Source organism: Mobula hypostoma, chromosome 23 (assembly GCF_963921235.1).
Source record: "Mobula hypostoma chromosome 23, sMobHyp1.1, whole genome shotgun sequence".
Lineage (NCBI taxonomy): Eukaryota > Metazoa > Chordata > Chondrichthyes > Myliobatiformes > Myliobatidae > Mobula > Mobula hypostoma.
Genome location: NC_086119.1, coordinates 38,445,547 through 38,468,190, shown reverse-complemented (window position 1 = coordinate 38,468,190; position 22,644 = coordinate 38,445,547). Strand labels below are relative to the sequence as shown.

The window sequence follows — 22,644 nt, the reverse complement described above, 5'->3', positions numbered from 1 at the left end:
TCAAGAACAGTTAATACCCCTCAACCATCAGGCTCCTGAACAAAAGGGGATAGCTTCACTCAACCTCACTTGCCCATCACTGAAATGTTCCCATAACCAATGGACTCACTTTTAAGGACCCTTCATCTCATGTTCTCACGTTTATTACTATTTATTTATATTTGCATTTGCACAGTTTGTTGTCTTCTGCACTCTGGTTGAAAGCCCTAGTTGGGCAGTCTTTCATTGATTTTGTCATAATTACTATTCTATAGATTTGTTGAGTATGCCCACAAGAAAATGAATCTCAGTGTTGTATATGATGACGTATATGTACTTTGTTAATAAAATTTCCTTTGAAGTTTTTACAGCATTTTTTTGCTTTTATTTTGGATTCCCAGATCTACAGTTTTTAAAATGTCCATTCATGTGTTATTTAACCCATGCTATCGTAGCTTTGCATGTGCATGTTCCTTTGGAAAATTGTGTGCTCTTCAATAAAGTAAGTACCTCTTCCACCAGGCGACCAAAGTGGAGCAGACTCTTGCCCATGAGATCCACGCACTGCGAGGCATGTTTATGGGAAAGGAACTTCTGCTGAATGACAGTGCAACAATTGCACAGAGTCTCCAGGCTGAGGTGAGTACAGAGGATGGAGCTGAAACATGGAGCCTGAGGACTGAGGTGGCTGTCAAAGTGATGTGACTGCATTTTCAGAGATGTGATTTAAAAAAAACAGTAGATTGTCTAGCCAGTGACTCACTTTTTGGTCCCACCCACGTGATGATTTAATGATCTAGAGATGCAAGGCCTCATCTCAAGAGATCAAACCTGAGCATTTCTACTGAGTACTGATTTAGTTTAGCAAATACCTCATCAGAAATGTTATTGGCAATCCTATTTAAAGCTGGCAATATAATTAAACTAGAAGCTACTTTATCAGGTACACCTGTACATCTTGTTAATGTGAATAGCTAATCAGCCAATCATATGGCACCAAATCAATGCATAAAAGCATGCAGGCATGGTTAAGAGGTTCAGTTGTTGTTCAGACCAAACATCAGAATGAGGAACAAAGGTGATCTAAGTGACTTTGACTGTGGAATAATTGTTGGTGCCAGATGGGGTAGTTTGAGTATCTCAGAAATTGCTGATCTCCTGCGATTTTCATGCACAGCAGTCTCTAGAGTTTAGCGTGACAAATAGCATGACAAAACACACACACACACACACACACACACACACACACACACATCCAGTGAGTGGCAGTTCAGTTCTGTGGGCAAACATGCTTTGTTAATGAGAGAGGTCAGAGGAGAATGGCCAGACTGGTTCAAGCTGACAGGAAGGTGACAGTAACTCAGATAACCACACATTACAACAGTGGTGTGCAGAAGAGTATCTCTGAATGCAGGATATGTTGAACCATGAAGTGGATGGGCTACAGCAACAGAAGAGCATGAACATACACTCAGTGGCCACTTTATTAGATACAGGAGGTACCTGTTAAAGTCGCCACTGAACGTATGTTTCTATGGTTTGAAGCCTGAGGTTGCAGCTGAGTGTTTGTGTCTCTGTAGCTGAAGCACCAAATACCAACAGAGAGCCAAGCCTGCACTGAGTGAATACAGGAGCAAATTTGTTCCATCATCACTCAATTTCAACAAACCGTCCTATCCAATTGCTCATGCGAGGAGGAGATGTTTCAGACTGATCTGCCATTACAGCTTCTAATCAAGGTAAACAGGCACGCATTCAGCAAGAAGTGAGCTTGGTCTGACAAGGGATAGATAACAGAAATACTGCCATCACCACCAGCCTGGTCTTTATATTTCCATCTTCTCCGATGGAGAGGAACATTTTCTTGAGCTCGTGTGATGATGGAACAAATACTTCCCCGCGTTCACCTGGGTCTCAACTGTCTGGATCAGGTGGGCAGGGTGACCTGCATTTGACTGGCAGTAGATCTGTCCAATAATACAAATGCAAAGGTACACCCCAGGTGCCGTTTCCTGCTACAGGAAATGTATTGATCTCCAATAGCAAACCAATACAGGTACCTGAAATATCTCAGAAATATTCAGCAGTTCAGGATCCATGTATGGGAGAGAAACAGAGGTCATTTTTACAGGGAATAATTTCCAGTATTTTGTATTTTATTTTGAAATTAAATGTATGCCAGTCAGTTAATTAAGAGAGCCACTGTGTTTTTGACATATTAGTTGTTCACACTATTGGGAGTTATAACACTAGAGATTGGAAATGAACAATAGACAGTTGGGAAATATTTTGTGAAACATTTACCAGCTGTATGTGGCCACATAGATATTAATGGGTATTTGCCTCTCTCTGATTTCTCTCTGCGTCATCTCACAAAGGCAGTATCATTAACACCTGGAACAAATGGAGAGAAGAGGCTTTAGCTTCACATTCCTCACCCTCCCCCGCCCCCCCCCCAAAAAAAAACAATCTTTATTATGTAAACTTGGCAGTAATAGTAACCAAACTTTTTGATAAGATACACAAGATGGGGTTGAGGGTAGGGTGAGGAAAACAGATGCACCGATCAGTATAGGACAAGCTCACATTACAAAGTATCCTACAAAGGAATTTGAAAACAATCATAATTTTAAATTGTTTCATTTATGGGTTGTTTAAAGAACCAAATTTCTAATAGTTATTCAGAAACATTGTAACAGTGTGATTCAAATCGTGACTGTCTGTCAGTGTTTTAAAGGCCCCTGTATGTTTCACGGTACAGAGAAGTCTGTTTACTGCTGAAGTGTGCTTTTGCAGACACAGAAAGCTGGTGATTATTGGCAACACTTGTACCTCAATATTTTTTTAAAAAATTTGAACGTCTGACTAATTGTGGAGTTTGAAGTAGTCTTGTGAGTTCGGTGAGTCTACTGAATAGGATTCCAGCTTTATCCACTCTTCTGTAATCTTAGATACCCTTAACTGAATAGAAGAGCTACAATTATGCTCTGAGCTAGAAAAGGGATTTCAAACCTATGATGTCTTTTACAGTAAACTGGTTTCAGCTCTCATTGCGATAGTCTCCGGTATCCTACTCCTGCTGCCACCTAATCTGGTGAGCCCTTGAATTTGTCTGATAGACCGTGACATGGGAACTGTTTACAGACATGAAGGGTGAGACTGAGCATGGTTGCCTTGTAAGTCAGGACTGCCCGATCTAAAAGATGTGTCCAGTGATCCCTCAATGTGTAGCCTGTGGTATGTGATATGTTTGGAACATGGGAGTCATGTATGAACATGGAGATGAGCAAGTGATAGCTGCCTAAAGTCGGATCAGTCCCAGCGGTTAATATAAACACAGGGGTAACACACAAAAAACTCTGGAGGAACTCAGCAGGTTAGGCAGCTTCTATGGAAATGAATAAACATTCAACATTTTGGGCCAAGGCCCTTCTTCAGGACAGGAAAGAAAGTGGGAAGACGATAGAATAAGGAGGAAGGCAAGCTAGGAAGCCAAGTGGTGGGGGAGGGTGGATGAGGGAAGAAGCTCGGAGGTGGTACTTGGAAAAGATAAAGGGCTGGAGAAGAAAAAATCTGATGGGAGAGGAGAATGGACCATTGGTGAAGGGGAAGGGGCACCAGGGAGAGGTGATAGTCAGGTGAGGGGAAGAGGTAAGAGTGGGGAACTGAAAAAGAAGTAAATTGATTTCTCCACCTTATGGTAATTTCCCCCCTCCCCCACCCACCTTCCCCCTCACCTGGTCTCACCCATCACCTGCCATCTCGTACTCCTTCCCCACCCTCACTGTCTTATTCTAGTTGCTAGCCCTTCCTTTCCAGTCCTGATGAAGGGTCTTGGCCTGAAACTTGGGTGGTTTATTTCCCTCCATAGATGCTGCCTGACCTGCTGAGTTCCTCCAGTACTTTCTGTATGTTGCTCCAGCAGTTAACAATCCCTTTGACAGTATTTTTATTGGCATCTTTTCGAAAGCGGTCCAGCATTTGCAAATGATACAGATCATGCAAAATTTTAAAAATACTGTACATTTGCGATGTTACTATAAAGAGAGACTTAAGTAGTTGGCCTTCTCTGGATTAATTAAAACCGATTCTTGCAAAGGTTTTAATGGAGTGATCATGAAGGTTTTCATTGCTTCTTGACAGATCACCCTATTATCAGAACAGAAGCATAACCTGGAGCAACGGATGGTTACAATGGAGAAGGAAAATCTGTCACTGAAGAGCCAACACGACTCGGTACAAGAACAATGCTCACAGCTGCAGCAGAAGAACCAGGAGCAGTCATTGCAGGTAGGATGGACCGCTGGACTCGAAACCGAAGCTTAACAGGAGTCATTGAATAGAACAATAAGATAATCTTATAAAATCATTACTTAGATCAGAGAAAATAACAAATGAGAATCCAAAATTTCAGACGTTGGCAATACAAGTCACGGGGAGAGAAACAGAATTAACATATCAGGTGTGGAACCCTTCATCAGAACTGGGACTGAGGAAAAAAAAGCATTTAGTTTTCTTTTTCAGGGAACATGGGGAAGAGGTGGGTAGATCAGTAGATCTCCGATGAGGTGATAGCTGATGGGCTAGTGTCGTAGTTAGTTACAGGTTATGCTTTTTTGGCTGTGTTATGTTTTGCTAAAGCAAGGGTCTGGGTCAGTTTTACTGTCTGCTGCCCCAATGAAGAAAGAAAAACTGTGCCAAAATCATAGTGGATAGAAACAGAGTTCCCGATCCTGTTTACCCTCGGTTTTAAAGAAAACCGCCTTCATCACCCTTCTAATCCTCAATGTTGGCATGTGGCCAAGTGGTTAAGGCATTCGTCTAGTGATTTGAAGGTCACTAGTTTGAGCCTTGGCGGAGGCAGCGCGTGTGTCTTTGAGCAAGGCACTTAACCACACATTGCTCTGCGACAACACTGGTGCCAAGCTGTATGGGTCCTAATGCCCTTCCCTTGGACAACATCGGTGGCATGGAGAGGGGAGACTTGCAGCATGGGCAACTGCTGGTCTTCCTAACAACCTTGCCCAGGCCTACACCCTGGAAAACCTTCCAAGACGCAAATCCATGGTCTCATGAGACTAACGGATGCCTGCCTAAGAAACAGACAGAAACAAAGAGCAATTTACCCAAAGTTAGAGAGTTCAGTTTCGAGTCTGTAAGATAATAAGTGCCCTGACAGAAGATGCTATTCATCAAGTGTGTGTTGGGCCGACTCATAACAGTGCAAAAGTACGCAGACAGTCAGGCCAGCATGGGCAAGGGATAGGGGGAGGTCAAGGTCAATCCTGAGGAAAGAACCTACACATTCTGCAAAGTATGTTTGCTGTTTCCAAAGTAGAGAACACTAGATGCAGTACACAAGAAGTGTACATGCTTTGGTGAAGTGCAGCTTCACTTGGAAAGACTGTTTAGGTGATTGTTGCATCGTTTAACCTCTGTGCGATCACTCTCACTTTGTTCTGTAAAAATTAAATACCAAACTGCTATTAATGGACAGACAGTACAAATTTTGAATATATTTTAAGAAATTACATGATGTATCGATAGTGTAATAGCTTTTTCTGTGAACAAATTAAGGTACATTGTAGCTATTTGTACTGTACGCCTAATCTTCTGCCTACAACAGAAAGCACCAACCTCTCATGAAGAGGCAAGCAAACCCGCAGCTTGTACAGGACCACACTTGCATCTAAACATACCTACATTGACATGGGTAGCACACAGAAGGTTATGCAGCTGTGTAACAGCTCCAGGGACAGAGTTCAATTTTGAACATCAATTTGTTGAACTTCCAGTAATTGCCCCCCACCCTCCTTCACCATTCTCCATTCCCATTTTCCTCTCTCACTTTACCACCTTACCTGCCCATCACCTCCCTCTGGTGCACCTGCCCCTTCCCTTTCTTGCATGGTCTTCTACCCTTTTCTGTCAGATTCCCCCTTCTCCAGCCCTTTATCTCTTTCACCAACCAACTTCCCAGCTCTTTACCCACTTCCCCATACCCTCCTCCTGATTTCACCTATCACCTACCACCTTGTACATCTTCCTCTCCTCCCCCTACTTTCTTATTCTGACTTCTTATCATCTCTTCTAGTCCTGATGAAGGGCCTCAGCTTGACGTTGACTGTTTACTCTTTTCCATAGATGCTGCCTGGCCTGTTGAGCTCCTTTAGCATTTTGTGTGTGCTGTTTGATTTCCAGTGTCTGCAGGCTTTCTAGTGTTTCAATTCAACCTTAGCTGCTTGTTTAAAGCTTCAACCTTCTCCCTGTGACCACACAGGTCTCTCCTGGGTGCTCGGATTTCCTCCCTCACCCAGAGATCTGCTGGTTTGTAGATCAACTGACTGCTCTAGGTAACCCCCAGTGCAGGTGGGTGTTGGGAGTATCAGGGGGTGATGATAGACATGGATGAGGAAACAGATTGCAGGGAAATAAATAGGGAATGGAAATGTTTGGATTGCTCCAAGGGTCAGCATTGACTTGATGGGCCGAATGACCTTTTCCTCTGCTGTTGGGAAAAAAAATACACAATGAACACAAAATAACTATGCATGCGCACATCTGCGTTCAAACGCATGCAAATGTGCATACACACACTCACACTGGTGTTGCTGATTAGTTTCAGCCAACTAATTCTCTGGAGAGGAAATGGGACTTTCAGAAGTTTCCACAGTTGGGATAGTTCCACAGTTGAGAGCCCTCATTCACTTTCCAGGCAGCTCTTCATTGTACTTCTGTGAGCAAGAACATATATAACCCAAATGTGAGGAGAAGAGACTTCTCACCCGTTATGTACTCAGCATGTGGATGGTTACTTGCTGTGTGGCTGCTCAGTTCTTGTTTATTCAGCTTTGTGATCCTCGCTGGCTTCAGTTCTCCTTCTACGGTAGCCGGTAATACTGTGTGTGTGTTGATTAACCCAATCAAAACAAGCTGAATAAAGCTCTAGTTAATGACTAGACACGTTATAGGGACAAACGTCGTGGTTGAATTACCTTAGTGCAGATCTGGTGCGGCAACAGTCAGTGAAATGCTTTGCTTCCTTTGGAGATTCTGAAAATATGTCCAAGGAACTCAATTTTAGGAGACACCATGATCAGACATTTGTGGCCAATCAAGTTCCAAGTCGGTATCTACTCAGTCCCTGGTTCAAATATTCGACAGTATTACCCACTCCTTTGTGCTTACTGCAGTTTTGCTCAGCTTCTCTGGAACTGAAAGGAAGAACAGTACTCCCAGAGTGATTCAGTAAATCCCCTGGAATGTGAGCATTGATAAAGGAAAGCTTTGACTCTCATATAATGTTGGCTGCGACGGAATAGCTGATCCTTGCTGGCTTGGAACATTAGGACTGGCCACCGAATTCAGGCACTTTTCAGAGGAGGTCCTCTGTGAGACGCAGTGGCTTTGGCAGGAGATTGGATGGGAGCACTGTGGTAGAAAGGTTTGTGCGAAGAAAGTGTTACCATAGGCCAGGTGGTCCCACTTGTGTGGTTGTACCATAATAGTAAGTAATCATTGCTGAGGAGATGACCTCTCTCTGAATGTTGCTGATGTGTTTGCTTTGCCTGCCATTGATAGCTAACCCTGTCACAGGAGGATTTCGCGGAGGTGCAAGCACTGAACCAACAGCTGCAGAGCCGACTGCGGGAGCTGAGTGAGCAGCAGACAATGCAGGAATCCACCAGCTGCAACACATCCCTGCTTTCGGAAATTGAGCAGAGCCTGGAGTCCGAGGCCTGGGAGACCGAGAAAGATCAGGTACGGATACTCACTGGACACTTTCACGTCTACAGATTATACTGCCCTAAACTTTGCAGTAGAGCTGGTATGCAGGGAATTGCTGAACTCGTTACTTTATTAATCAGTTGTGCTTTTCTTTGTCTCAATCCAGATAAAGACTGAAATTGAGAAGCTGCACCAGGAGTTACTGAACTTGATGGGCATGGATCGCTCTGATAGTTTGACTGGATCTCAGACACCCAGTCTCCAGGCAGCCCTCTCGCACCTGAAAGATTTGGTATACAATCTGGTGCATGGGCCAGCTGTACCAGTAAGGAAATTCTTATACCTATCAATCAGTTGATTTCACTGCAGCTGGAATTGACCAGTAGTTAAGGGTCACATTGAGTGAGGTGCAGGGAATCAAGCCTGACTAAAGAATGAAAACCTTCGCTGTTTGCCAGCTGGAAAGGAATTTGAAATATTCCAATCCATGTCCCAGTGGGGATAGACTCACAGGCCAGAGCACTAATTCAGCAGTCAACTTACTTGGAGATGAAACTCAGAAAAATCTCTCCATTACATTATGGAATGTTTTTTTTCTGTTATTGGGTCTTGAAGCATATTATTGAAAGGTGAAAGCTCTAATTCCACTTAATCTGCATGTGTGGCCTGATACTGGATGGCTGCACTGAGAATTTTACACCAAAGGTCCCTCTCCCCCAGATCTGACAGTTGTTCTGCAGGGTACACTGGTCGATTTTCTGGTGACAACTCCAATCACGGCAGCCATATCTCTCCAGACTGTTTAATAAATCCAGTTCTCTCCGCAAAGAGAATGAGGATTCAGCTCATGCCTGTCAGGGATAAAGAGCAAATTGTTGTTTTCCTTGACATTTGAGCAGAATGAATGCAGGCCCCAATAAGGTTTGCACAGATGAGCCACTGCGTAACCTTCCCCCTCCCCAAAACATCGTCACATTACATGTGTTTCTGAATGAAGTACCACACAAAGCCCAAGTCTCTTCACCTCGTCCCAAGAAGCTCTTCCAGGACATCAACCAAACTCCGGCAGCTGAGCCTCCTGTCGCGAATATTATTCTATCTAGTCCTCAATGGCTGCTTTGTTCAGGCTCGTGAAGAAACTGGGACAACTAAAACAAAGGATTTGAGTCAGCAGACTTTAAGAATACAAATACACCTATTGCCTGCCTGTAATAATGGTCCAAAGGTGCAAGTTCATTAGCAGCACTTTGATATAAAAGCAACATTAAAGTTAACCGCAGACAATAAGGACTTTGCGATGTAGGGCTGGGAGCCACAGAGAACATGGTGAAGCAACTGCATGACAACAACATCGGCCAATGAGACAACAGCAATAAAAGCATATTACCATAGCGAATTGTTGGATTAAATAGTTCAATTCCTCCAGCCCTACTGAGGAAAGTTAATGTCATGACTCATTTATAGGCCTCTGTTGGTTGAGGTGGACTGTGGACGTTGTATCCTAGCTGGCTATATTCAATACGTAAGCCAGGGCAGTACGATATGGAGAGCAAGCCATTGCCCGTGCTGCAGGCTTCCCCTCTCCATGCAGCTGATGGATCCAAAGGAACAGCAGGGACCAATACGGCGTGGCACCAATGGTGTGATAGGAGTTGTCAGCTAGCATCGAACTCAATGTAGGACTGCCTTAGGGATACGAGCTCTGTATTTTTCCTTGGGGTTTACTCCCGAAGCCTTCCCCATGAGTGAGTATAGCTGCAAGGCAACAGAGGTTTGAGATCAGAATTTTGCTTCTCTAAGCCACACATGAAGGCCAGGGGCTGGAGTTGGTTGTCAGAGGCAACTTGAGATGCATGATGTTGGGAACATTTAATAGGCAGTGGGAGCTTTTCCCCACTAACCCCACCCTCCACTACGACATACATAAGGATTCTTAATGACACTTGTACAATGACTACCATGTTACATTTGTCTGCATGCTGTTGGATAAATGCTCTTTCTGGGAAATGGTTAATTATTTTCTAACATTTTCCTAAGGTTCACCCAGAAGATGATCCAAAAGGATTGCAGGAGAAGCTGAAATGGCAACAGCAACAATTCCAGCAGGAGAAAGCAATGAATAAAGAAAAGCAGCAGATGATCGAGGAGCTTCAGAATCAGGTAATGCTGTGCAGAAAATGACGTGGTCCACAGGCTAGTTTCCGCATAGCCTGATGGATGCATGAAGCAGCTGTATAAAGGAGCTTGGACATTGAGATAATTTTTGGGCAATGAGACTGGAGAAGGTAGATCAGCCAATGTTTCTATTCTTACACATTATTTAGCCAGAAAGTTAGAATCTACAACACTAGGAAGGATTTGCATCTCGAACACACCAAGCTGTGAGCTATAAAGCACAAACCCTGGCCACCCAACCAGAGTCGAGCAGAGCTCATCTGTGTGCTCAGTTCAGATTGACAGGATGTTGGAATTTATATGTAAACATAAATCAGGATGGGTGAAGTTGGGTAGTGCAGTCCCAGAGGGATTAGTACTTTTATCTAGGTCATGATGATTTGTGTAATGTTTCCGTTGAACAATACTGGGTGATTAAAACAGTGAAAAATGGGAATATAATGGGAATGAGTTCTAAAAGGAGTACAGATACCAGGAGATCTGTGGGTAGATGTCCACAATTCATGGAAATAACAGGTCAAGATGAGGAGATAATTAAGTATGTATGCTTTATAAGTAAGGACAAAGAACAACAAGGTCATGATGAGTCTTTGTAAAACACAAATTTGTCTTCTTTTACATATTATAAGAGAGATACAAAGGGATTGGAGAGAGTTTTATCAAAATGATTCCATGTGGGACTCATTATGAGAATAGGTTGAAGAATATAGAGTTATTTGTCTTGGGAGAGCAGGTTGTAAAGTAATCTGATGAAAGCATTTAAAACTATGAATGGTTTCCTTCCATGCTCTTATCACCCTGAGTTCCTGCGATTTTGGTGTTTCACCCTTAAATGGAACAATGGCATGTTTGAGATTAGCAGAGTAGACAAAGAGAAACAGCTCCCATTGGTGGAAGAATCAAAGACTAGAGGATGAAAAATGTAGATGATTGTGGAAAGAGCCAAAAGTGGCACAAGGATATGTTTTTTTTTTCAGTCTCTGTGTGGTTAGAGTCTGCAGACTATTGCCAGAGGTCGTGGCGGAGGCGGGTTCAATTTTAGAGCTGGAGGAGGAAATAATTTGCAGGGGTAAGGTGAGCAATCAGTGGAGTGGATCTGGCTGGTTTGTTCTTAGACAGCCTCAGTACAGACTCGAGAGGCTGAATGATTTCCTTCCTTGCTGTAATCATCTTGAGATCCTGATTTGGTGTTTCCCTCTCAGACAGAACAAGAGCATGTTTGAGGTTATTATATCTGTGTCAATGATTGGGTGCGGCAAAAATGATAGCTGCCTGAGTTTGGTTTGTGTTTTAAGTTGCTAGCAGAGCAGACCTCTGTTTGAGTGGCAGAAAGCCATGTCATTTGCAGTGAACATCTAATCAATCTCGAATGATGAAGAAAGGCCCTTGTCTGAAATCATCCTCCAGTGAAGTGATTTTTATCATTTAAAAAGTTATTGAAGTCTCAGTTTCTGTTCAAAAGCAATTATTAGGGCTGCAGGATGTTTCTGGGACAGAGCACTGTCCAAGTGAAATGTTCTCAATGGATTTGGTACAGCAGCTTTTGACACATGAAATGTTCACATTTTTTTTCACATAGCATCATGGTATGATTGGATTTTTAGGTGCAGTTGCAAAGCACTGATCTGATGAAGCTCAGGAAGGAAAATGATAGTCTGAGATGCAGCCTAGAGAACTCTTCAGATAATCAACCTCTCCAGCAGGCCATTCGCGAACGGGACACCGCAATTGCAAAGTGAGTGTCAGAGTGTCTTGTTTCACTAACCTTTTCTAGTCTACTTTTAGTTGTTACATGATTCCTATGTCTTGATGTAGCAGAAATGCATATTATAATTTTTGGTACCTGATCCCACACATCTTTCATAATTAAGACTATTGAATTCAATCCCCCTCACACTGCCCGACTCCACCCCTGCCTCAGTTCCTGCTGCCAAATCTCTTATCCATACTTTTGTTACCTGTGAACAAGGCTCCTTTCAGCTCACTCCAGGCCAGGCTCACATCATCCACTCTCCACATTTATAACTGCTGTTGCCATCCTAACTAATTCAGCCCCATCTGCCCCTCACCAAAATGGAAATCCACTCATCTCAGCTCCCAGTTGAGCAATATCATTACTTTAAAATGCTAAATTTAATTTACCCAAAATCAGCTGCTGTTAAAGAACCTCAGCTCAGCTTTTGCAACACAGCCATAAGAGCCATTGAGTGAGACCCTGAGTGAACAGGTTGGGGATATGAGACTGTGGATGCTGAAATCTGGTGCAATAGATTTGCTGGAGGAACTCGGTGGATTGAGCCGCAGCTGTTGGGAGGAAAGGAACTGTCGACATTTCGTCAAAACCCTGCATCAGGACCCAAATTCTGATGCAGTGTTTCAGCTTAAAGCATCGACAATTCCTGTCCTCCCACTGATGACCCTCAATCTGCTAAGTTCCTCCAGCAGATTGCCTGCTTTTCCATGGAAACGGGATCCTCGTCACCAAGTTTGCACCGACCATCAACCGTTCTTTTACACTAAGCCGTGTTTTCATACTCCTCACATTCCCATCAGCCATCCCAAATTCCCCTACTTTCCCAGGCACTAGGGGAAATTTGTCATCGTATGTTAATACTGAGATGTGGGAAGAAGCTAGATCAACAGGGGGAAAGCCCATGTAGTCACAGGGAGAATGGGTGAACTCCTTCCAGACAGCCCTGGAGTTGAGAATTAAACCCTAGTTGCTGGAGCTGCAGCATTCTGTTAGCACAATGTCAACCCTGAGAATATCTGTTACTTTGCTTTAGTTATGTCACGGTGCCGATTTTAATCTCTTTGCCAGTTAAGACCATAAGGCCTAAGACATAGGAGCATAATTAGGCCACTGGCCCATCAAGTCTACTCTGCCACTCTAGCGTGGCTGATGTATTATCCTTCTCAATCCCATTCTCCTGCTTTCTCCCCATAAGCTTTGATGTCACTACTAATCAAAAGTCTATCAACCCCCACTTTAAATATAGCCAATATACAAAGACTTAGCCTCCACAGCCATCTGTGACAATGAATTCCACAGATTCACCACCCTCTGACTAAAGAAATTCCTCCTCACTTCTGTTCTAAAGGGATGTCCTTGTATTCTGAGGCTGTCTCCTCCGGTCCTAAACTCACCCGCTATAGGAGACATCTTCTCCATGTCCACTCTATCTAGGCCTTTCAATATTCAATAGGTTTCAAGCAGATTCAACCCCACCCCCATTCTTCCAAACTCCAGAGAGTACAGGCTCAGAGTCATCAACTACTACTAATACATTAACCCTTTCATTCCCAGGATTATTCTCGTGAACCTCCTCTGTACCCTCTCCAATGCCAGCACATCCTTTCTTATACAAGGGGACCATAACTTCCCGCAGAGTGACCAGTGCTTTATAAAGCCTCAGCATTACATCCTTACTTTTATATTCTAGTCCTCTCAAAACGAATGCTGACATCGAATTTCCTTTGCTTACCATCAGCTCAACCTACAAGTTAACCTTTAGAGAATCCTGCATGAAGACCCACAAGCCCCTTTACAGTTCTGATTTCTGACATTGCTGATTTCTGAAAGTAGTCTATGCCTTTATTCCTTCTAACTAAGTGCATGACCATAGACTTCCCTACACTGTGTTCCATCTGCTGCTTACTTGCCCATACTTTGAGTCTGTTTAAGTCCTTCTGCAGACTCCCTGCTTTCTCACCTCCACCTTTCTTTGTATCATCTGCTAACTTGGCTACAAAGCCATCAATTGTGTCATCCAAATTATTGACATAAAACACAAAATAAGTGTTCCCAGCACAGAATGCTGTAGAACAGCAGCTGACCAGAAAAGTCCCCCTTTATTCCTACTCTTTGCTTCCTACCAGTCAATCAATTTTCTTTCCATGTTAGTATCTTTCCTGTAATACCATGAGCTCTTATCTCATTTAGTAGCCTCACGTGTGGTACCTTGTCAAAGGCCTTCTGAAATTCCAATGAAACAACATCCTTTATCTCTCTTTTATCTATCCTGCCTGTTATTTCTTCAAAGAATTCTAGCAGATTTGTAAGGCAAGATTTTCCCTTGAGGAAACCATCCTGACTTTGACCTATTTTATCAAGTACATCCAAGTACACTGAAACCTTATTCTACTGCCCTTGCAGTGCATATATACAAAGCTATGCAGAAGTTAAACACCTTCTCAAAATTCACCCGAGACAGAAGCTTCCTTCAGGGATTTTAACGAGATCTGACTTGTGAAACTGCAGAAAGTTAAGCAAAATACGTAATAAATTCAATACAGAATTGTTGTGTATCTGAATATACAAATACAGCAATTATTTTTGCAATCGGTGTTAAGCAAGGTATTACACACATGCAACACTACATAACTACGCAGTGTAAACAACAGTAAGCTCATGGCATTACAATATCTTAATAACAATAAGCAATAAATATAATACTTCCTTCAAAATATATCTACTGAATGGTTACCAATACCCTGGATTCTGGTTAATTGAGCCATCAATTAATCATTGGCTATTTGGGACAACTCTTAAAGAACAAAAACAAATCAAGACGATAGGTGGGATTCCCTGAGTTTATTTGGGATAATATATCACTTAGTTGAGACCAGAGTTTGTCGCCGGACATTTTCTAACTAGCGTCAGTCACGTGCAATTTGTGTGGCTCTTAGACACTACACATGCTTAGTTTGAATTGTTTCTAAATAGCGCCATTGTGTGTTTGTGTTCAAAAAGCAGTGACTTTTGTCACTGATAGTTGGCAAGCCATATACAGTAAGAAAATTCAGAGCTGTTTTGGTCACTGTAGTTTCAAGCATTCAGACTTGGAGATGCCCGAAACGGCTGGAAGTGAAAATGAAAGGATTTCACTACTTCAATAAGTTAGGGACCATGAGGAATTTGAAGATATTGACAATCATCTTGAAAGTCACAATTAAAAAAAAGATTTGGAGGATGCATTCATCCAAAGCACTGTTTGAAGGCAGTCCACTATCTGCACTAGGTGTCTGCACTGATTTTGTTAATTTATAGACAGTCATAAGAATTCCTCCATCAATAACATTTAGAAACTAGTGCACAGTTTTATAGTACTGTAGTAGTCTTGATAGTATTTTGATTTATTCATAATTTCATTTAAATAAATATCTGTTACTCAGTTAAATTGTAGTTTGTATTTTCTACACCTTTTTAACTATTTCCATTAAACTTTGGCTAATTGGGGCAACTACTTAATTGGGTCAAAATATGTTGGTCCTAATTTGTCCCAATTAACTGGAAACCACTGTATTAACAAAACTTAAGATTCACAAATATTGCTGCTTCAAGGGCAAATAAAGAGTGGTTGGAGATGGACATCTTTCCACTGTGTGCTTCAAACCAAAATCCAAATTAATACACACAGGAAATGATATAAAAACACAGCCTACTTACTGGAAGTGATGATCATACAAACAGGGAGCATACAAAACAAACTGCACCTCCACAGGCCAGAACATTCATCCTTAATAATGGACTCTGGTATTTCCCCAACTACAATAAAGTCAGGCTAACTGGTCTATAATTTCCTGTCTTTTACCTCCCCCCCCCCCCCTTTAGATGACCAATAGTATTGGATGTGGCACCAGCTCCTTCGTGTGAGGCTAGGAAGGATGGTTTTTTAACTGAACACTAGGACGAACAGCAAATGCTTCTGTAACTTATCACCTCAGATATATTAACAATGGATTCTTTTTTTTTCCAGGAAGAATGCCGTGGAAGTGGAGCTGGCCAAGTGTCAAAGGGACATGAAGTTGTTGAACTCCCAGCTTCTGGACACTATTCAGCAGAAAGTGGACCTGTCACAGGAGCTAGAAGCTTGGCAGGTATGTTCAAAGCCATTGCAAAGGATGACTTATGTAATTAAGGTCTTCAGAATCATGAAACGTTGTGATGCATGTTTTCACAAACTAATAAGGCAATAGAAAGGTATCACTTCAGAGTTAATTGTAAAGATTGTAAAACTTAGTTTCAGACAAGGAGTTCTCTACCACAAACTATTGACAAAAGAGCTAATGGAACATAGAACAGTAAAACACAAGAATGTGCTGATGTGCTGAGTTAATTAAGGTAAAGGTGCTTAATGAACTAATTAAACTCCTAAACAAATCCCTTCTGCCTATCCAAATGAACTTATGCCCCATTATCTGCACATTCATGTGTCTATCTAAGAGCCTCTTAAATGTCTCTACAGTATCATGTTTGCCTCTACCACCACTCCTGGCAGTGCATTCCCTCCACCTGCCCCTCTCTGTGTAAAGATAAATTTTCCCCTCACAACAACATGCATAAAGTACTGGAGGAACTCCACAGGCCAGGCAGCACCCTTTATCAGGAGATGTGATTGCCCCTCACATCTCCTTTGAACTTACCCCCTCTCCCCTTAAGTGCACACCCCCTAGTGTTAGACATTTCGACCACAGGCAAAAGGTACTGCCGTTTACCCTTTCTATACCTTGCATAATTTTATAAACTTCTATCAGATCTCTGCTGCTCCTGAGAAAACAATCCAGATTGCCTACTCACTTATTATAGCATATGCCCTCTAAACCAGACAGCATCCTGGCAAAACTCCTGAGTGCCCTGTCCAAGGCTGCCATATCTTCCCTTCTATTGGAATAACTGGAATTGAATGCAATACTCCAGAGGCAGCCTTACCAAAGCTTTATAAAGCTACAACATTACTTCCTGACTCAGGGTTTTGACTGGTAAAAGCAAGCATGCCAGACACCTCCTTCAGCACCCTTTCAATCTGTGCGACAACTGGACCCCAAGATGCATCTGATCATCAACATTAGGGACGGGACACTGTCCCTAATTCAAAAATTATTTTAAATGAAATTTCTTGGGGGACAAAACAGGAAAGCTCTAATGAAAAATCACAAATATTATGGGAGGTGAACAAACCGGATGTCTCACAGAAAAATTCTCAATTTATTCTGTTGGCCCAAGGGAGCTGTTTGTTCCAGTGCCTTATAATTTCCCTGGCCATTTAATCAGTGCATACACATTGACACACTAATATATCTAACGTGTGGAGAGTCACTTGTATAAAAGAGCTCTGAAATGTTTTTTGATAACGAAGTGACACTACATTTAATTGGATTAAGATGTTCCTGAGACTTCTTTTCACTGCATTAAGTTTGAGGAAGAAGTTTGAAGATGAGTATATTGTAAGGTGCAATGAAAAGCTTACCTGCTGCAGCATCACAGGCACGTCGCGTCAGATGCACAACGTTCACTAGTAAAACAAATTAAACATAAATTATACAAAAAATTTACAAGAAATAGTTGGACCTCTGTTTAATTTCTGATCGTTGGGGTTCTTCCAGGAGCCAAGAATGGCGTGCAGTCTTAATTCCAAAATTTCAGTTTATTTTAAGAGTTCAAACAGACATATAAAATACTAAGCAAATTAAATAAAGAGCTGAGAGATGATGCTAAAAGGGAGTTAATGCTAAGGGGTGTAAGACAATGGAATAAAGATGGTGCTTCTGAAAAATCTAACACAAGATAAAGAAAATTCCTTACATAGCGATGAATTAATTAATAGGCTACATAATTAAACCAATTACATCATGTGGGCAATATGCTAATAACTAGTCAATGAAAAATGAGAAAGGTGATAAACTTAGTTTAGCTGCCAGTGGGTTTTTTTTTTAAGTATGAATCTTATAAAAAGTATTATTTAAAAATTTGTGGTTTCCAATAGAAGTATACAATTAGAACACAGAAACAAATTTCATAATACTGCAATGAGTTCTAAGTGGTCACAGTGTTGCTACACTGAGGAGTTGATTACAGTTGCACAGGTTGGCCCAGGAACTAATGGTTGAAGATAAATAGGTATTCTTGATGGTGTAGGATCTTGGGCCTCTGTAGCTCCTGCCCAACTGTAGTTGTGAAAAGATGGTATAGCCTGGATGGTGTGGGTCTTTAGTGATAGATGTTGCCTTCTTGATGCAGCTCCTCATACAGACAGTAGCTATTGATGTGCCCATGATAAACTAGGAGTTGAGAATGGGAAGATCACTAATGGGAAATGTAAGCTATTGATAGGGGAAATCAATCAAGATTACAAGGGAAAGGCTAACTTTAGTACATTATTTATGGGCGAAAAGGACTTCACTTGGACTTTAATTGTGAGCAGGTCTAAGGAGATTCAGCAATGGTAAATCTGGATCGAAGTGGACAGAGTGGAAAACTGTTGTAGACAGATGTTTAATATATGGAGAGTGTAGACATGGACTGATTTCTGAGGGAATGGACTGGACTAAAGCACAGTGACATTTATGTATCGGTGGCATCCTTTATGGCCCTGGATACTAGAATGCATCTCAGCTGATACTGCACATCTAAAGTGTAAATTCTCATACTGCACTATGACATGGAAGGATGCCATGTCTGTGTGTCTATGCCAACTCTCAGAGAATTCCCATCCATTCCACTCCCCTATTTTCTCACTAACATCCCCGCTTCGATTATCCTTCCAACCATCTGTACAAGTAACCAGCTGAGTTGAAAACTAGCACATTGTCGAAATGTGAGGAAACCAGAGCACTCAGAGGAAACACAGAGTTACAGAGAGAAAGTACAAACTCCATGTAAACAGCATCAGGATCAAACCTGGATGACTGGAACTGTAATATAACTACAGTTAGTTCGTAGGGGCACACAACAACCAATTTAAAATATAGCCAGGCCCACAAACATCTAGGAATTAATTAAATTGCATGCTTTGATATTTGTGAATGAGGGACATTCTATTCACCAGTAGTTTAGAAAGTACTAAAGGGTCATTTATTTCCATTTTAGCATAATATGCTGTGGCTGGTGAGTTGATGGCTCTACAGATGATTGAATAGATTAATGGGAGATAAATTCAAAAGCCTTACAGACATGTGGATATTTGGTCAGGTTACCTGATTGACAATATTGTTATTTGTGCTATTATTCTGCAGGATGACATGCAGTTTGTAATAAACCAGCAACTGAGAAACCAGCAGCAAGCTGAACAAACCTGGCCTGCTTCTGCCGAAAATCCCAGTGAGAACTCTGATTCTAAACACTCTTTCTTTCTCCGAAGGACCAGGGGTCAGATTCCTGAAGGAAAAGGCTTCCTTGCATTGTTTAAGAGGTGAAAACTGCCTCAGATGTCTGTTTTCCCTTGAGACGTTTGTACCCAAATATTAGATTTCATCTACTTTTGGTGTGCTAAAACATTTTTATGCGCAATGTTGGTGCCACTTTGATTCCCTCCCTTAATACATTGTTAAATTGTATGAAAAGAGTTTTGGAAGTGTGCTTTTGTATCTTACCTCAAAAGATGAAAGAAGTTTTGAGCTGCAAACTTCCCAATATGAGTGTCATGGACAGCTCTAAACTTCCATAGTGATCCCTTGGGAGGCCCTTCAGATCTTATGGAACCCTCTCCCAACAGCAGCTTTAAAGAAAGTGAGGGAATACATGGGAAGGGGACTTGCGGTGATCCTCAACACACTCCATCCCCCATGCAAGGATCTGCTCTGATGAAATCATGTGCCATATGTGACCCCTTGCCACTGTGCAGAGTGATCACTGAGTTAGGCACTGTGGCGGACTATGCTGGGCCGATTAAGGTAATCACCGATGGAGCAGACAGTAGCGATTTTTAATATCTTGAGCATTGCAAAATAAGCTGGCAGATTCTGTGTACAATATTACGATGGAATCTATTTAATCTCTATCTCAATGATAGTTTTGGTAGGTTGTGCTTCATTATTTTCTATGGTTGTCATCTGACAGTCATTTTCTCTCTCAATAAAAGAACCAACCAGCTTTCCTCCACCACCATCTCTAGAGACAAACTGTTGACAACTTTTATAAACCTACAAATTCCCACGGCTATCTTGACTATATTTCTTCCCTCCCTGTCTCCTGTAAAAATGCTATTGCTTTTCTCAGTACTTTTGTCTCTGCTGCATCTGTTCCCAGGATGATGCTTCCCTTTCCAGGACATCAGAGAAGTCAGCCTTCTTCAAAGAACAGGGTTTCCCTTCCTCCACCACTGATGCTGCCCTCACCTGCATCACCTTCATTTGCTAGACATCCACGCTCACCACATCTTCCCACTGCCTTAACAGTGATGGAGTTCCTCCTGCACTTGTATACCACCTCTGCATCCAACACATCCTTCTCTGAAACTTCCAAAGGGATCCTACCACCAAACACATCTTTATCTCCCCCCACTTTCCACTTTCCAGAGGGATCACTCTCTCTGTGATTCCCTTGTCCATTCATCCCTCCCCACTAATCAGCCTCCCAGCACTTAACCCTGCAAGAGTCTAAAGTGCTACACCATTCAAGACCCCCTTCACCTCTATTCAGGGCCCCAAACAGTCCTTCTAGGTAGGGCAACACTTCACCTGTCTATTGTGTCTGGTGCTTCCAATGCAGACTTCTCTACGTTAGTGAGACTCGTTTCTAAACTGGAATACCACTCCGTCAAGTATCTCCACTCCATCTGGTGAAAGCGGAACTTCCTGGTGGTCAAATATTTTAATTCTGATTCATATTCCTGTTCTGACGTGTCGCTCCATGGCCTCCTTTTGTGCCTCGTTGAGGCCACCCTCAGGGTGTAGGAGTAACTTGTATTCCGTCTGGGTAGCCTCCAACCTGATGGCATGAATATCAATTTCTCCCGGTGAAAGAAAATTCCCTACTCCTCTTCTCTATCCCTACCCCCCCCCCCCCACCGGTCTTTAACATCTTCTCACCTGCTTATCACCTACCCCTGGTGGTGCTCCTTCCTTTTTTCCTATGATCCACTCTCCTCCCCTATCAGATCCTTTCCTCTCCAGCCCTTTACCTTTCACATGCACCTGGCTTCAGCTATCACCCTCCAGCTATCCTCCTTTCCCTCCCCCTCAACAGTTTATTTTTCTGGCATCTTTCCCCTTCCTTTCTAGTCCTGAGGAAGAGTCTTAGCCCAAAGCGTCAAATGTTTGTTTATTTCCATGGATGCTGCCTGATCTGCATGTTCTTCCAGCATTTTGTGTGTGTTGTCTTTTTCCAATTGTGAGAAGTCAAATTGGGTTGATGGGGTATAAAAGGTGAGTGCACAATTTGTAATGCACTTTTGACACAAAAAAAAAATTGGGTACACAGACATTGATACTGACCAGGTATTAATGAAAAGCAAAATAAACACCAATGCTAGTAACATGAAATTAAAAAAGGCGGGTGTTGAAAATTGTCAGGAACATACCTGTAGGGAGAAGTAGGGCTGATGTTTTGAATAAATGACTTTTCAGCAGAATATTTCAAGCATCTCTTTTAATTCCTGACCAGAAATGCCCAAACCAATTGTGCATCAATCAGAATTTCACCTGGAAATTGACCTATACTCCAGCTAAAGTCAATTTTTGCTTACTTATAAACCCAATTTCTGGGCATTAGCCGATAGTTACTCAGGAGATTACTTACACCATGGAATTAGTCCTTTGGAATATGTAATTTCTTATCAGAGATTATCGATCAAGTAAAAAATGAAGCTGGGTGCATGGACTATCCATTACTGTTAAAATAAAAAGGGGAATTTTGTTTTTAAAAAAAGCTGAGCATATCTACTGTACGTATAAGAAATTTCGGCTTAAAAGAGACACCAGCTTTGCAGTGTTTTCTGTACTTGTGAGCTACAGAAGTGATTAAACAGACTAAGAAAATCCACTGTCAAATAAAAGAGAACAATAGATAATAAAATACTTGACTTAATACAATTTATGTTGGATCTTCTAAGCTATCAACCAGCTTGTTTGAATCTGAGATGGTGCTCGGTATTGTTCTAGTTGGTGATTATTAAAGGTTCTTAAGAATAAATATTTGAGTTATGCCATTGATAATATGTAGTAAAATGTGAATAGCTGGTACTGGGCACAGTTTCATCACCATCTGTAAAGAGCAAGGAGATTTGATTGTAAAGTCTTATCAGAACAAGTATACACAGAAAAGGAATCTTCAGTATGTACCCATTATACAGATGTAACAAAATTATTCTGTATTTCTTATACTTTTGTTTCCAGCATTGGCATTTTTCATTTAATTTATCTGTAATGTACATAATATAATGAGTTTAGAGACACTCAACAGTTTCTCCAGTGCCTGGATGCTGCTATATGTTGTTCGTTAAATAAAATATTATTTATTACTTAAGAAATTCATTTCATTATAAAACAAAAGCATGAATTATTTCTAATGCATGTCTATAATAGATTTATAGTAATATACACTATGTGGAAACAATCATACTATGTATCATTTCTGTAATAGAGTGTTACCTGCAACACAAATTGATATTAGTGTGAAAAGAATTTACATTTGGATCTACACCGTCTGCAAGGCTGTGTAGTGTCTGTTATTATTTCCAATGTCTATAATTGAAGAATATGTTTACACTCTCCATTTCAGACAGTCTCCAACTCGCACTATCTATAAAAGGGTCACATGCACACTCTATAAAAGATGGTCACGTATGCTGATCTTTGAAACCACTGAGACAATGGCTAGTTTGAGAAAGTAAACAAGAAATTGGGAAATATGCAGTGGAGCCAAGTTTCCACGATGAGATATAGACTAGTTTACCCAGGGTAAGATTTGTCTCTGACTCGCTGATTTGGGAGCTCACAAAGGACTAAAAATAGAGCATCAAAGAACTGCAAGACCTATTAAAC

General features: G+C 41.6%; 1 protein-coding gene across 2 annotated transcripts in view; it reads left to right on the top strand.

The window, feature by feature from the left end:
• LOC134336748 (BICD family-like cargo adapter 1) overlaps positions 1 to 22,091 on the top strand; it is a 42,867-nt gene extending 20,776 nt beyond the window's left edge. For both annotated transcript variants that reach the window (XM_063031171.1, XM_063031172.1), the window contains exons 3-10: positions 502 to 618; positions 4,123 to 4,269; positions 7,561 to 7,740; positions 7,874 to 8,032; positions 9,745 to 9,867; positions 11,487 to 11,617; positions 15,642 to 15,762; positions 18,898 to 22,091. In XM_063031171.1, coding sequence (XP_062887241.1) covers positions 502 to 618; positions 4,123 to 4,269; positions 7,561 to 7,740; positions 7,874 to 8,032; positions 9,745 to 9,867; positions 11,487 to 11,617; positions 15,642 to 15,762; positions 18,898 to 19,077 — 1,158 coding nt within the window. In that variant the 3' untranslated portion in view covers positions 19,078 to 22,091. The remainder of the gene's footprint in view (positions 1 to 501; positions 619 to 4,122; positions 4,270 to 7,560; positions 7,741 to 7,873; positions 8,033 to 9,744; positions 9,868 to 11,486; positions 11,618 to 15,641; positions 15,763 to 18,897) is intronic.
• The last annotated feature ends 553 nt before the right edge of the window (positions 22,092 to 22,644 follow it).